We start from the raw sequence: 17,121 nt of genomic DNA on the forward strand, positions 1-17,121 counted from the left end.
GAATCGTCTCTCTCAGCAACACCAACCTTTCTGAAACTTCCCATCTTCGAGGTATGGAAAACATTGGATTTTTATAGCATCCCTGTGTTTGATTCCGAACCCTAAATGCAAAGCACATTTCAGGAAACACTTACAGAAAAAGCTCTGTGTTCTGGTGCCACACCACTACAAAGCCTCAGCCCTCGTTAGTGCAAGGCATTTAATCGAGCTCTCAGATACCCCAGCAAAGATGAAACCATCAGCTCTGCTATTGTGTGATGTTTTATCATGTTAATAGCTCATTTCTAAAGAGATCATGTATCCTCCTCGGCTACAACAGAGACCCAAACAGAACTCCCCATCAAGCAGAGCTGCAGGGAAGCAGTCGCAGTGAGTGACTTTTTAATGGTTAAACAGCCAGCAGTTGTGGGGAAATATCCAAGGGAGAAATGGCAGGACTTGAAAGGAAGTTGTTGTAGGTGAGTGGCAGCTCGGAGCTGACACCGATACAGCAGAAGCCATCAAAAGAACCGTATTGCTGATAATTCTACACTCAGCAACCAGCTCTCAGATGGCAGCTCTCTGCCTGCAAAGTGTTCAAAAAGTGCCAGTGAGGATTTTCCAGCGCTAGATATTTTGCGCTGGAAAAATATTGATTTGTTGAAGCTGTCTGTGGGGAAAGGTCATCTTTGGATCAGCTCCCAGTTTGAAATATTTCCAAGGGGAAAATAAAATTTAAAAAAAAAAAAGAAAAAAAGAAAAAAAGAGAGAGATGGCTGTTGAAAAGTAGTATTTCAATAAAAATTTTAAATTGCTTGTTTAAAATAAAATGAAACTCTTTTTCAACCGAACCCTTAAGGAATTTTATACAGAGAGAAAGTAAAATTTAAAAATGGAAATAGAACAAAATTTTTATACAGGTCTCTCAGAAACTCCTGGGAGATAGGAAAGCTTGTCTGCACAGCTGTTAAAAACCAGTCCCGAGGGAGGTGACAATCTGGAAACTCCCGAGCTGGACGAGATCTGCTGGGCAGGGGAATGACCTTCCAATTACAGCTCTGACAGTGGCATCCACCTGACAAAGGGGCCTGACTGTGCCAGGTGTTTTCTCCTCCTCAAAGAACCTGCAATCCAAACAGACTCCTGGGAGCTTGGAGATGAAGGAAGTTTTATCCTGCTGTTACAGGTGGAAAGATGAGGAACAGAAAGGGATTAAATGTTCCTCTGCTCAGTGTCACAGCCACGGGCTCCCACCGCCTGCTGCAGCTAAATCCAGGGTAAACCCAGAGACAGCTCCTGGGATCCTCCCAGGAACATGTCTGGCTCTGGGCCTGCCCACCTTTCTCAGCTTTCCATACTTTTTCACCAGACAGGCTGTTCTGAAGACATTGTTTGCCTTCCCTGTGACTCCCGCCTACGTGACGATAATTTTGTTTTTTCAGAACTTACAGAAACTCCTGTGCACATTACGCTTTAGAGATGAACAGGACCATCAACTTGCCTGCTTAGAGCCAACAAATTTAGAGCTGATTCCCCTTTATATGAGTTTTATCATCAGTGTGATTCCAGTAACTCAGTGAACAGCCTCTTCATGAACTCTTGCGTGCGTGGGAAGTCACCAACATCAGACACAAGTGTTCAGAACCCCAAGGACTGTTTGAACTCTTGTGGAAATGGCCCTTGACTGGTAAAGAACTCTAAGGAAATGGTCCTTGAGAGATAACTGCTTTCCTGTGCTGCTCCTTCCCTTGTAGAACAGCACAAAAACTCGACACACTCATTTCCCAGATTTGTTCTGTATCAGAGAACACAAAGCAACACGAAAGCAGCGAACACGGAGGGTGTCACGCTGGGTTTGATCCTCTGACCTCGGTGACCTGACATCCATTACATAAAACACAACACCCTTACACATATTCAGGGATGCCAAGGGCTTCTCTAACCTACAGTTAAAACACATAAGAATGTTTTTCCTTCATTTTTCTGGGAGAAACACTAACTGTGTCAGCTCCCAAGACAATAATTTGCCACAACATACTGCCCATCACAGGCAGGTTTGGATGTCTGAGGTTCCTTCTGTGGAAGGAACTGGTTACAATCCTCAGTCAAAGAGACAAAAGCTGAAGGATCAGAAAAACCCATTCTGATGTTTTGACAGCAGAAAAGCAAAACCAGGCTATTCAAGAGCGGCCCAAAACACAGAGGGGAAGATGAGCCCTGAGCTCTCCAGTGGGAATCTTTTGCCAAGTGTGCCATCACCTCTCACAGTAAAACTGCTCCTGGGGCTCTAGGAATGGTTCTGGGGATAGATGGGAAGTGCCAGAGAAACATAAATATTCTTCTTTTGAGAGAGGTCTGGCCTACTGCAAGTTCTTCACCCCTTCCTGTGAGGAAGTTAAACTGGAATTTATTACTTTTATACTGGAAATGCGCAGTGCAGTATCTGGAGATTGTTTCAGTCAATAAATGAGTATTTTGGGAAGTGAAGAGTGGTTTGGGGATGCCTGACTGGAAATATTTCAATAGGGGAATCTTTCACAGCTGACAGAAGCTCGAGGCTTCTGGAAAACCCTGCAGTTTCTCTGAGACTCAAAATCAGATGCCAAAAAATGGACATATTCAAACTCATTACTTAATGTGAAACTTTAAGGCCATGATTAAACCTCCTTAACAGGTATCAGGATGAAAGAAAACCTGGTAATTTGCAGGGACACAGCACAGAAATGCAGATGTGAAGGGCTGGTGATGGATCTGGACACCAGGAGTTCAAGAAACATGAAAGGATCCTGCCAGTCAAGCAGAGGGAAACACCCAAACTGCCAGCAAGGCACAGGGAGATAGAAACAATTTAAAAAAAAAAACAAACCTGTACACTGGGAAGCAAACATTGAAACAGGAAAACAGAGGTGTCTGGTTTATGCTAAATACCCAATGCCTTTAGGGCACCCCTGACCAGCTACAGGGGGGGTGTGGTGATGGAGGGCAAGAGCTTTGGGCAAGTTTCCTCATCAACCTGATCACTCCCCTCAAAATGTTGTGTTTGCAACTTTAAAGCCTAAAAATTCTGACTTTGCACTTTGGAACATCCAACCTATGCTGCCTTCACTTCAGCTCCCAGTGAACTCCCCAGGCTTTGACACCCAACTGGAGGAGATGCAAAGAACTGCAGGTTTTTGAACAACAGGCAAAGTTGTCCATTAAAAAAAACCCAAACAACCAAACGAAACAATAATAACAAAAAAAACCCAAACAACCAAACAACAAAACAATAATAACAACAAAAAAAAGGAAATTAGAAGAATGAAATCATGGGTTGTGTGTCTTGGCCACAGGAAAAGAGAAGGAAGGGACAGTAAAATAAATACAGGGATGGTACACACACGGTTCAGATGTGGTTGTGAAGATGATGGGAGTTTTCTCTTGAAGTGTTTTGCAGATGGGAAGTTCCCAGAAGGCCAATGGGAGAAGTCTGAATGCCCTTCAAGCTTGTTATGCACTATTTTCAGGCTGATACTCAATAGTATTTTGGCTAATTTTGTTAAGTTCAAACTTGAGCTGTAGATGCCACATCACAAGGCTGTGCTAATTCTCCCTCCCATTGTCTCTTAACAAGAAGAGCAAGATTGCCAAGCTCAAGTGTTTAATTCTTAATAAGCTCCTCTCTATTATTGTTAAGAGTTTATTATGTTTATATTCTTAAATTTCCACGTTGTATTTTCATAATTTTATTTTGGTTCCCCTCTCTCCTTTTATTTTCCTTTAAACCACTGCACCAGAATGTGTTTTGACCACCTTCCAAACTGAAACACGTACAAAAATTTCTGAAGCATTCCAATAATTGTAAACTGGGCTGTGCTGCCCAGGCAGGAACTCTGCTTCTCTCCTGTTCTTTCTCTCTCTCTCTTAAACAAAAAGTATTTCCACTGAAAATAAAGAGAAAAAGGTCTTTTTGCAACATACAGGAGCAGTGAAATAGGGCACTTTGGTTTCACAGAGACAGGCAACATGAAAATAGTCTGAATTCTCACAACCTACATGAGGAAAACTATGAACTATAGTATGGCAATTAAGCAAATTGTTACCTTTACTTCTCAAAAAAACCTCATTTTTTTTTAGAATTGCCAGGCTCAAGAAAACCCAACCCATCCTCTTCCACATTTATTAGTATTATTATGCAGACAAAGTCCCTGGTTGTACAGAAAACGACAATGCAACCTATTATTTTCAGGATAAATCAGTTTTCAATCTAATTACCACGTTCCTGTAAATATTCTACACATTACTAAATCACAGGGCTCGGTATCATCCTTGGCATCTTGCAGAGAAAAGGCAGACAGAGGCCCATTGATTCCCAAGGGTCCACCCCACCAGACTCTCTGCAACATCAAGACCACAATTGCCAAATTGTCCTCACCACCCCACCCTCAAACATGAAAACTGAAGGGATACATAAAATCCACTGGATCATCACAACTGCTGCTCTTTTCTTTACTTTGATTTTTCATTCATCTCCTTTTCCATATTAGCCCAGAAATCCAGTCAGGCTCCTCTGGCTTGAGATCAGCTTTGCCCTCCTGTTCTGCAGCTTGCAGATACTGGGAAATGCCTACATTTGTTATAAAACAACTTAAATATAGAAAAAAACACTGGAGCCAATTCTAGCTGGTTTAATTTTTCCAAAAACAGTGTCATGTCAAAATCCTCATTCCCAGCTACATCTGAGCTGACAGTGTCCCTGCTCAGAATAAAAACCTCTGGAGCAGTTCTAATCTCTTCCCATGTGCCACTCCAGCCCGAGCCCAGCTCTGACTCAAAACAAAACAAATGGTTATGTAAAAACCCGCAAAAATGTGTTAATAATAAATAAGCCAAAAGGCTTATAAAACAAATAGGAAAACGCTGGATAGAAGAGACAGAAATCCCTTTTTTTTTCCCCCATCCATAGGACTTCAGTGCAAAAGCCTCTGTTGGTGGGTGTGCCAGTCTGAAAAATAACCTTTAAACATGTGTCATCTTTTCATGGGAGTTTAATGGCTTTGATGCATTTCTGGTGCAGGTTGTGAAGGTGTTTTGATGCATTTCTGGTGCAGGTTGTTAATGTGCTGTGATGCATTTCTGGTAGACAAACATCTCTGCTCTGGGAGAGATTCAGTGCAAACCACCCCTGCTGTTCCTCTCGGAATAAACCCAGGGAAGCAAAGAGTTAACTGCTGCTCCCTGCAGAGCCTGCACTGCCTGGCTGGGGCTGAACTTTCTGTTTCCTCTTCCACAGTGGTCAAATGAATTCACAATAGTTGATTCATAGCTCAGTGTGGAGTTGAAGGACAGAGGTCAGACAGGTTGAATTGCCTGTAATTTGCACAACTGCTTCCATGTTAGCCCTGGGCTCATGTCAAGGCTGAATCCCCAAAGATCCTGGAGTCTGGGGGGCACTGATAATGCACTTTGCAGTGTCAAAGATGCATTCTTGCTCAGCTTTTTCCACAGTTACCCTGACGTTGCTCAGAGCTCAAGAATGACACAGTCACCTATTTAATTCCTGTTAAAAGCAACTTGTCTCCCTCAAAATAAAGATCACTGTGCAACCTCTTGGGTGGGCCAAAGCTCTGCTGGCACTGCAAGGGGCATGGCTGGAAGCAGGCAGCATGCCTGGCATGGCAGAAGCACATCTGTACATCCTGACAGACAAGCATTCACATGGATCAGATGATGCCTGACATTTACAATGGGAAAGATTAACAGGAAGCACCATGAGAAAGCACTGGAGAAAACTGTGACTTAGACATGAAGGGGGAACTACTGAAGGGTCTTGAGTGATTTATTAGCATATGTGAAATCACAGAACCACAGAATGGTTTGGGGTGAAAGGAATCTTAAAGATCATCTTGTTCCTATCCCCCCTCAGGTTGCTCCAAGCCCATCCAACCTGGCTTGAATCACCTCACTTGAGAACTGCCTGATTCTGTTTTCTTACCCAGTTCCACAGATCAACACTAACTCTTCCAGGGAGCCATGGAAACCTTTGCTTTCCTGAGGGACTCACCCATGCAATACTCAGGTTAAAGTTAATCCAAAAGCAGGCACCTGGATTCATCTCAAACCAATAAAACCATAAGCAGAGCACACACCAAAATGGAGTTGTCTTCCCTCGAGGGCCTGGCAGGTTATCTTGCCATTCATTATCCATACTGTGTAATAATAGGAACAGTGCTTCTCAAATGAATAAAAATTGATTGCTCCCTGCCTTACAAACATCCAACCTAAAATTGATTCACAGCTCTTCAAGAAGGTGACATGCACTGGTAAATCTGACCCAACACTGATGTTACAGAACCAGATCCTAAATTACACACCTTGGAGATCACAGATTACAACAGGTCACAAATCCTCTGACTATCACATGTTCACTCTGCTAATTAGTTCATTTTTTAAAATTTCAGAGTATTAAAATGCAGATGCAGTGTCCAAGCAAAGGAAAAGGGACTGTCAGGAGGTTCAGAACAGGTAAAGCTGAGCCCTCCTCACACCTTCTGATCTCTGTTCTGCAGGTTCGGAGCAGAACAGCTGCAGGACAGCTCATCTGGCAAACTCAGCACTGTGAGAACCACAGTTTTGTTCAATGCATCTGAGTTATCCTCAAAAACAAACTGGAAGAGGAATTCTGGGGATGCAATCTCAAATAATCAGATGAGGGTGAATGTTCACGGATTACCCACCTGGCTGGAGTGGTGTTGGAGCTGCAGGCACTGCCGAGCGTTCAGGCACCTGACTCTCTGTGCAGGCAAAGGAGGTTCCATTCCTTTCAAAATGTGGGCTCTGAGGCCTTTAAAGGAGATATTTTGCTGCACAGAAAGTCTCTGCAGCTTGCTGAAATTTTGGAATTCTCTAATCTCTGAAGTTTGCTCAAAACCAAAGTGCATGGCATTTCTGAACACAGGGCCTCCAGTGTGCCTGACATAATTATGGAGCTCAACTATCTCCAAAGAAATATGGTAATGGAGCTCTTTTATTATATAAGAAAATAGGCAGTAGACACATGTAATCATAAAAAGATTGAGCAGGCTCATTTCCTGACGTTTATTTCCTCTTTGTAACAAATATTTACTGTCAAATGTTTATTGCTTTTACATTTGGATTTTTTTAATACTTTATTGAATTAAAAATACCACATTACCATTGGCTAGAAGAGGAGACAGCTGTAGTTGCCAGTAATTTCTACAGCTAATGCCAGTGACCAGTGCCAATTTTTTTTTTTGGTTCATATTTTTGTAGACAGCTTTGAGACTTATGATACAAGCACTGTGCAGATGAAGCCTGAGAAACACAGAGGTGAAAAGAACACAAACTTGAGAGGTCTAAAAATCAAAAGTGATCATTTCCTCTAAAGAATTTCCTTTCGCTGCCTTCAAAAGCCAATCCAGAGCAGCATAACAGGATGCAAATATTTACTTAAATGAATGGCACGTGACATGACTGATCCAAAGCTTCACAGGGTGAATGCTCACTTTCAATGCACATCTGCAACAGGAAGAATTCTCAGTGACTGCAAATTGGTTTTAATCTGCTGAACTTCTACAAGGCTTTTCATTAGAAAGTACTGAGGTCCTCACAAAATATGCTTTTCTTGGGGAGACACTAAAGGAGTGATGGAGCAAAAGAGCACAGCTTTCGTTGTGTTCCAAAGGTGCCAAATTCTAAGACTGGTGAAAAATCTTGGGAGGCACAAACACCTGCTGTCTGTGTCTTGCAGAACTGTGCCTCTTGGCACCTTATTCTGGCAAACAACGTGTCCCTGAAGCAGCTCCAGGCTGGACATGCAGTCTGTGTGTGAGAAAGGCTGACCACCTACCACTGGGCTGACATTCTCATTAGGCACTGGAATATCCAGAGACAGAATGTTTTTTTTATCCCAAGAAGGGAAATAGCAAATATCTCTTCCAACAGCAGTCAAGCTGGGTGACACCCACACAAGTGGAAGAACTTGAGTCATGCTGGGGAGATCTGGGGTTTTCTTCACAGACCTACAACACTTCCCTTCCAGTACAGTAGTCCTGGTGGTCTGCGTTTTCTTGATGGAGCTGGGAAATACAACCTATCCAGATTCTTTTCTTATTGTTTTATATTAGCTAGTTTCCAAGTCCAAAATAAATAAAACAGCTAATGTGAAACTAAGAGCATGTTCCCAGGGCTTGCATGTGTTCAACAGTTTTAGTAATTTGGCACTTGGAAACCCTCAGTTATCGCCGAGTATTATTTTATTTCCTAACACTGATTTAAGATCCCAGGCTTGTTCAGAGTGGGAATGAGGGACAACTGGAAAAGACAAATGGCCAGTTAATGACAGTAAGAAACTTGGCTGCTTCTTGCCTGTCTATAAAGGAGGGGATGTCGGTGACCCAACACGGTGCTACACGATTTTCTTCTGGGTATCTCCAAGGCCACACTGGAAGGAAGCACATCCCCAGTCCCTGCCTAAAGTGGGATGCAGGTAAGATCCACTCAGAATAAAAAGATCTTAGAAGAAGTTCAGCTGTCTAAATTCCAGGGGACAAGTCACACAGCCTCATCTCAAATACAACCTGTTTGCATTTTGCCAACCAGCCATGTGATTGATACAAGCCACGCTGCACCCAAACCCTGATCAAACATCACATTGCTCAGAAAACACACAGGATTCTGCACAAGATTCTAAATGGCCTCATCTAACAAGCAGTTATGAATATTTTCTCAGCACAGAGTTAAGAGTCAGCTCCTAAGAGCACTGCAGAGGACTGAAGGTGAAGTCTGCTGAAAGATCCAGACAATCACCTAAGCTGACTCTGCGAAAGTAGCCAAGCACTCTTGTGAGGAGAGGCTTTCACCTCAGCTGAACTTCCAGGAAAACAATCTCTGAGGAGTATTTCAGCAAAACAGTGTCAGGAGGGAACAAAGTGCAAACACCAGCTTTTCTGGGTCTGCTTGAGGAGATTAACAAGGGCAGTGTGGGGAAAAGAGGAGAAGTGTCTCTGACCGTGCTGCTGACAGGGAGGTCCGTGGGGGTTTGATTTTCTCTCAGCGGTGCTGAACGCGCTGCAGCTCCCGTTAGGCAGCTCTGAGGAAAGCACAGATCTCTTTCCTCCCTCAGTGCCTGACAGCTTTATTTCCACTTCCCACCCTGTCTGCAGGTCCAGCCCACGGGCTCTTACCTCCATGTTCTTGCAGAAGGTGGCGTTGGTGCCGAAGAGGATCTGGCACTGCTCGTCGGCGCTGTAGTGCATCCCCGGCAGCTTGTGGGGGAGCCGCACCGAGAACTGGCTCCGGGGGTCTGTCACCAGCAAACACGTGCTCACCTTGGACCTGCCAGGGCAGCAATCACACAGGCTTTTAAGGGAAAACACCCCTGAATTGCAGAGAAGAAGAAAACAACCCTGCTGCAGAGAAGCTGCTGCCCTCTCTTTAACATGAAGGAACGGTGGAGATTTTTCCCTCTGGAAGCTTCCAAAGAATTGAAAAAGGTCCTTGGGAAGTCACCCTTGGCCCCAGACCCCAAGGCAGAACAGACTACATAAAAAACTTTCTGGGTTAACCATTCATCTAAACTGTTCCTAAAAATCTCATGGAAACTCAATTCTGCCCTCAGGTTATCCAGCCCAAAGCTTCACGAGCCTTACAGTGACAGCTAAAAGTCTTCTGTCACGTCTCACCTCAATCCCCCCAGCTGAATTTTGAGCCCTTGACTTCTTTTCTTATCCATCACAGGCACAGAGGAAAGATTTTTCTCTTTGCCTTCACAACAATCTTTTACAAATTAGAATATCACTGTCACCTCTTCCATCTCAGGGACCAGATGCAACCACATGAATCAGATGCAACTTCTCTTTCAGCTTCATGCTTTTAATGTAACAGCAGATGCCCCATTTTCTTTCATCATTTTCCTTTCTTTGCCACCTCTAACCCCAGGGTTGAAACAGTGGAAAATAAGTTTATAGTGGACCATTTTAGACCAAAACTCACTGAAGAGTGAGAAAACATATTAGAATTACCTACAGGTAAAACAGAAATTAAATTAAAATAAAAGCTACTTAATAACAAGATAGACAGTAAAAGCCACAGCACAAAGCTGCAGCATCCTCCAGCAGAGATTTCTGCAGGCTACATACACACAGATTTCTGTCATTGCAACCATGAAGGGCACTGTTTGTAAAATGAAGGTGATCTGGAATTATATTTAAGAAATTATCAGCACATAATTCTTGTGCCTCTCTGCAATCCTCAGCTGCAAAGGGGCGACTGTAATGGAGACAGAATCAAACTTGCACACCCTAACGACACAAGCACACGCTCTTTTTTGGAAGGAAAATTCTTCATGCTTTCACTTTCAAACAACACACTGCATTTTTGCCTGACAGGATTTCTGATACTCGGCACAGTCCTTACTTTAGGAAGTTTTCCAGGTCGTCACGGCTGCACGAAGACCAGGAGAGGTCACTGGGGTTCCTGCCCTTCACCCACTCCCCAGACATGATGTGGGACCTCCCTGCACAGGGCTGGTGGTCATCATCGTGGCTCATCCCCATGCTGTTTGAGGAAAACAAAACAGGACAAAAAAAAACCCTATCAAGTTATGATGTGGGTTTCTCATTTCCTGTTAAAATTAGTAATTATAGTCTTAGCAATTAACACCTCGAAACCAGGCTGCACATACAACACACAGTTGTTCACCCACTGCTCTGGGCACCTGTTAAATTAATAAATATAAATACACTATAGGTTCCTTTAGTTTATCCATTGCCTTCATTTCACAAGGGGTTTAGTGTTGATGTGTTCGAATATCTAAAATGGGCTTCTTATGGACTTTTCTACCAGAAAACGTGAAACTATTTGAGGTTCACGAGGAGTGACCTGCAGAAACGATGTAAGCCCAGTGGAAGGATATCTGCTAGAATATTAAAGCTAGTATCTATTGAAAATTTGGGATTGCTTTCCCAAATCTAGTGGATGTGATCCCTATAATCACATTGAGGGAACAATCAACAAATTAATACCAGAGATGGGCCAAATGTATCGTTAATACACTGTTAGAAAACACATTTCTAAATTTGGTATTGTACAGTCCCTCATCTAACTTTGAAGCTGATCCTTCTTTGAGCAGTGGTTGGATCAGATGGTCTCCAGTGGCCCTTCCAACCTAAATTAGCCTTGGCTCTGTAACAGCAGTGCTCAGATAGGAGCCCGAGGCAGAATCAACCCCATTTCTCCAAGCACTGTCCAAAAAACACCAACAACAAAACAAACAACCATCCCACGGTGCCTGGCAGTGAAAGGTTAAGGGCTTTCCATCCTACTCTGAAATCGTCATTAAACCCCTTTCTTAGAACCAGACAGAGCAGTAACTCTTTGAAACATTAACAGTCCTCCTTCAATTCCAAGATGAAATGGAAGATGAGTTTCAGATAAAATGCATCTTGTATGGCCAGTGTCACGTTCTAGTGAAATGTCACCAACTTGGGGCTGAAACCTCAAATTAACAAGACCTCACTGAGTCTCCAGCTTGCTGGCTGGAGCAAGGTAGGAGCAGTCCCTTTAAATATGGAGCTGGACTCTTTAATCTCTGCTGTTTCTCTGCAAATCAGAGGCTCCTGTTTGCTTTCTGACTGTGCTCTTGGCTTTGCTTGTCTCCAGTTGTGGGGCTCGACTGTTCAAAGCCCAAACACGACATCCATTCCTAGTTGCAGTGAACCAAAACCAGCTTCAGCAGTTTGATAATTATGGCTTAGATTAAACCACCATCTCTGCTATTTTTAGTTTAAAGTGAAGATTATATGGTGCAGTCTATTATTTTAGGTTTATCTCCAGGGACATTATTATTTCTAGCAAAACTACATTTAATATAATTTTTCGACTCAGAAGTTCATGATTATTCTCCTTTTCAAACCTTTGTGGGTTCTGAACCCAGCAGAAACATTCACATTTTGTTTGATGCATGCAGGAATAACCTAACAGTCTATCAGTAACTCCAACTTCAAAACAGCAAAGAGTGAAATTCCTGCTCCACTGAAGTGAGTGGGAGTTTTACCACTGACTTCAATGGGGCCTGGATTTCACTCCAAATATTTCACCCATGTTGTTTCTGCACACAGAGAAAACTCTTCACATGCTAGGAGGAAAGTTCCACCAGTTCCTCCAATGCAAATAAGCCCATCTAAAGATCCTATTCCTAAAAGTCAGGACAGGAAGGGCCCAGTACCATGAGTAAGGTGTGTAAGGTGGCTGGAAATCTTCCAGAGGGAAGTTTGCCATAAAATGCCAGTTTGGAAGGCTCCTGGGCGTGGAGCAATCCTGTCAAGTTTTCTGATGGAGATAAGACAGGTTTTCCAAGGTTTCTTGGAGGTTCCTGTGGGATGGGATCTGGCAGCCACCCCATTCTGGTCAGCACATCAGTTGTTCCACTTCAAAGGGGTGACAACAAACCATCTTCCTGACTTTCCAAGTGGTTTAGGCTTCCTGATTTTACCCCTTCCACAAAACAATAGTGTTTGGTCTGGGTTTTGTTAATTAAGAAATGCCTTAGCTTTCTGATAACTTCAATTATTTTTTTGTTAAACATGTTGAAAGTGGGATTCTGCTGGTGAACAAGGGTAACTAACCAGTACATTCCTGTCCTTAACTTTATTTTAAACCTGGTCTCACCCAAGGTCTGCGCCTGGGAGAAATGCTGAGGCTGCCACTCATTACTCAGCTTCGATTCTGCAGGGGGGTCTGAGGCAGATAAAATGTATCCTCTATAAAGACTGAGTCAGAACCCACACCTCCAGTTATTTACAGGTTTCTTCGGAAATCTGTTCCGTTCTTACACGCGTGGAAATCGACACCTTCCTGAATCGTTCCTGGTTCCTGCACAGGAATCCTTTTAAAAGTCATAAAGTCGTAAGCATAAAGGAACTGAGCCTGAAAGGAATACCTTTATTGGAATAAAGCTCTGCTAAGTCCAAAGAACCAGGGCAGTTTATATTAGCCTGGGATCTGGCCTCAACCCCTCCTGGCCCCTCAGTGATGAGTTTCTGGTAGAATGAAACCAGCAACACCTTTGGAGCCTGTTTTAATTGGCAGTGCAGAACTTTTCTCAGCATCCACTTTACCTTACAATGACTCACTTGAGAAAAGGATTAAATGACCTGCAGGGCTCAGGCATACCCTAGCATGCTAACACATTCTTTTCTGAAGTTCAAGGGTCCCCAGCTACATCAAAGGGGCCAGGTTTTCCTACACGTGGTAAATGCAATGCCACGCTGATTCCTTTCACTAATGAACAGTCCCCCTCCTTTTAACAGAAATAAATGGGACAGAGCAGTATTTGTTTGTCCTAAACAGCAGTGCAAGTGCTGAATCAGGAGTCTGCATTTCCTTTGTGATCCCCCTAATCTTACCTGCTATTCAGAATTCAGGAGGAATTAGAAGCAGGTAATCAGTCTCTTGAAATACTCTGCCTTAGGAAAGAGTTCTATTCTTACATGAACAGACCTTGAATAAAGAGCTGACAGGAAAAGCTCTTCGATTAGAAGTAAGAATGTCAAAATGGCACTGCATTGCCCTGCAAACCCACTGCCCTCTGTGCTCTCCCAGCCAAAAATTGTCCATTTAATCAGGAACCACAAACACAGGGTGCCTCTCACCCTTTACAAAGCCAGCAGAGCCACGATGGATGAGCAGGACTCATCCCTCTGAGCTGTTACCGCCGCAGTAACTCCTCTACTCTGACCCCAAGGTAAATCTCAGCCTTCAGTTCACCACATTCTCCTCCTGAAGGCAATGACATCCCACAAAGGCAAACAAGGACAGCGCAGACCGTCAGCTCTTAAACTCCTTTCATTCAATGTTTATTCAGAGGAAGCACCCTGGGATCCGGTTTCACACTCCAGCTTCTTTCCAAATATAAATAATGCATTGGTTACCACTCCAAGAAGACACCACAGCCTCACCAGAGGAGTCCTGCAGCCTATTTATTGTTGCTCATCACATGTGAGCCCAGAAACAAGCTGGCTGACTGTGAACATAATCACAGCAAGGCAAACTCTATCAAGAGTCACAGGGAGGCAGCAACAACAGATCTCTCTGATGCATTTTTCTGGAGAACCAGACTTCGGGGTAGCAGTGCCATGAATAAAATACAGCATGCAGCCCCTGTGCTCCCTTCCAGGACGCTGCTCCCCATCAGCAGCGCTCACAACTGGGTGGGGATGCCAGAATTACCCTCCAGGTCAGAGCCGGCCAGTTCCTCCTGTGACTCCTTTAAACTGACCGCCGATAATTACCAGCCGTTTGTTTTCCCCCAGCGATGCTAAACCCCTGCACTTGCTTTGTTTGCTTCGGTCATTAAGTGGAGCTTCTCCTCTAGACAGTTAATGGAACTAAACTGCTCTGTTTACCCTCGGTGCAGTTTTCCAATATTTCCTGTTATTCTTTAAAAGCCCGAGCCAAAGTGCACCAAAGCCCGTGGAAAGCCTCCTATTGCCTTCAGTGCACTGAGTGCTGCTCCTCCGAGTTCTCAAGGTCATGTACACAAACCCTCATCAGAACCACTACGGCTCTCGATGGGTTTCCTACTAAAAGCCCCAAATCTGAGTTGAAGGATAAGGGCCAAGGGCTGGGGGAAACTGATGTAGGAGATGCTTCAAATTTCTCCAACAGCTGCAACTTGGTGGCTGGTAAGAGACCACTTGAGAAATCCCCAGGACTATCACCATACATTCCCCTTCTGGTGGGGAGAGATTGTGAAGTAGGGACAAGAGGCAAGTTTGACATTAAATACCAAGAGTAAAAGAAGAGCTTTTCTTTAGAAAAAGGGTAGCAAGCGGGGAAAAAAAAAAAATATGAAGAAGGAAAGCCTGAAAAAACCACACCCAGAAGTGGAAACACCACGAGGTTCTGCAATCCCTCTGTTTCAAATAAGCACTTCAGCTGGCTGGTAGAACAACCTTTTCCATCACCTCCCTCTGGAAGTCAAACCATTCCATTTGTCTGCAAACAATTCAGGGTGAGCCAAGCACTGGATCACTTTAGGAAGGAGTGACACTTGTGGCTGTCAAGGCTGCCCAAGGTGACCTGGCTGTCACCTCAGCTGCTTATTAAATGTGAGCTCAACACACAATTGATTGCTCTGCACACAACTGCACTTACCTCAGAGTCTCCACTTCTCCAAAGGGCACTGAGGACATCAAGGAAATGAGGACAGGGGATGGCTCTCACTTCTACAGACAGAACTCCAAAGGTGAGTATTTCTCTTCCCAAAGAACCAGCTCAAAGGGTGGAACTGTGTAAGGTCGGCAAGATATTCAAAAGGAAGAGCTCCTTGGGGCCACCCCTGCAGACCAACACAGCCTCAGAGAGCTGAGCAAAGGGCCCATCACAGCCCTGTCCCAAACACAGAGGGGGCAGGAGAAGTGATATCTCACGCTCCAAGTGAAAGGTGCAATGGGGCCACTAAGATTTTGACATCCTTGGCTGATATTTGTTTGCTGGAAAACATGTTTTCCCTACCTGTGTTTGGAACAAATGTTCTCCTCAAGGCTCCATTTCTGTGGGGGAACAGTGCACTGCTGGGAGCTGCAGGCAGCACCAGGGCACGTCACCACTGACCTTCTCAAAGGGCAGTGTGAGAGGAGCCGTTCCCTGTGACCCAGCTTGCCATGACTCACCCACAAGTAATCCAGCAGTAATTGCAGAGCCAGGATTAAGCACAAGATTTCTTTCTAAACCCCACTGGAGAAATATAAATGCAAAGGGAGGGCAGACTGGACAACATCCTCACAGAGTGCGAGGGGAGGGAGAAGGGGAGCTGTAATTTATCCACTCTGGCATTTCAGTGTGGGCAGGATGACAGTGCCCCACGGAAGGACTGCTCTTTAGACACGCTGTGGGCACAAATGCCATCTGTTTATCCATAGGAAGGGCACAACTGAAGGACAACATTCCTCCCCCTTCCCAATTCTCAGTCAGGTCTGAGAAGGGAGTTCTGTCTCTATAGCCCATCAAATACCAACCACAAAGGAAGATGCTGGTAGGGAAGGAGGTTACACAGCTTGACAGCTGAGAATACCAAACATGGCCATTAAACCCAAATCGACCCAGGTCACTAAGCAGAGAAGGAACATCAACAGTTCTGAGCAGCTCCTGCCCTTGGATTGGAACCAGCAGTGGGAGACCATCCACCACATCATCAGCCCGTGAGCCGTCCGGTCCAAAATTGAGTTGGATGTTAGGAATTTTTATTAATGTTTGAAATTGAAGCTGCGCCACTGGAAAGATGCCTATTCTGAACTGGTTCAACATGTTTAATGTTCCAACATAAAGTGCTGGTATCTTGCAAGTTATGAGGTTTCCATCCAGTTGAGAATAAAGGCACAGCAGAGGCAGGAGTGAAGTGGGGGTGCTCATTAGAGCTGGAATTGTAACTGGAGCTGCAGTGCAAAGTAAGGACAACAAGTTTGAGAGAGAGACACAGGAAGGTGACGCCTCTGCAGAGCAACCCAAGAGAGGCAGAGGGGTCAGAAGGGGTCCAAGGGGGGCTTGGAATGAAGGGCAAACCAACAAATCCTGAGGAAACACTGAGCTGAGCTCACTCTGAGGGAGGAGGCAAGGAAACACCTTATGCAACCTTCTTACAAAACCACCGAGGCTCTTGCCTTAATGGGAACCAGGCTTCGTCACCTCGTGCTTCTCAAACACGCAAACACTGTTCCCTAAACCTCAGCTATTCCAGAAGCTGTCACAAGTACTTTGGGAAGCTGTGATGAAGAGAGGGAGATGACCCTACTTGAAGCATTTGAAGCAATCAAAGCTGGTCAGTGTGTCCATGTGTTGTCTCGAACAGGGACGTTCAGGACGGGTGCTGTACTTTTGTGGGTTTTTTTAATCAGGAAAGACAACATTTAGAGGGAGCCATGACTACTGGACTCTTGTTTTCATAACCAAGTTTATGTCACTCTCCAATAATGAAGTAACCAGATATTTTATATGGTTATCTGCTCATCAAGCAGCCAAGAAGTCAACAACAGCGAGTGGGAACACACGATGTTATTCACCACGTGTTATTCACGACGGTGAAGAGCAGTGTGGAAAGCTGGGGTTTATTCAGCTGCTTGACAGATCCCAGCCCTTTATGAT

The 17,121-nt window shown here is 44.3% G+C and overlaps 1 protein-coding gene across 1 annotated transcript in view; it reads right to left on the reverse strand.

Moving 5' to 3' along the window:
* ADAMTS17 (ADAM metallopeptidase with thrombospondin type 1 motif 17) overlaps positions 1–17,121 on the reverse strand; it is a 157,601-nt gene that overhangs the window by 71,686 nt on the left and 68,794 nt on the right. The window contains exons 11-12 of the mRNA XM_050309744.1: positions 10,396–10,536; positions 9,165–9,315 (exon numbers count right to left, since the gene is read on the reverse strand). Of these exons, the coding sequence (XP_050165701.1) occupies positions 9,165–9,315; positions 10,396–10,536 (292 nt within the window). The remainder of the gene's footprint in view (positions 1–9,164; positions 9,316–10,395; positions 10,537–17,121) is intronic.

The sequence above is a fragment of the Myiozetetes cayanensis genome, unplaced genomic scaffold (genome assembly GCF_022539395.1).
Source record: "Myiozetetes cayanensis isolate MyiCay16 unplaced genomic scaffold, myiCay2020 scf14, whole genome shotgun sequence".
NCBI classification, from domain to species: Eukaryota; Metazoa; Chordata; class Aves; order Passeriformes; family Tyrannidae; genus Myiozetetes; species Myiozetetes cayanensis.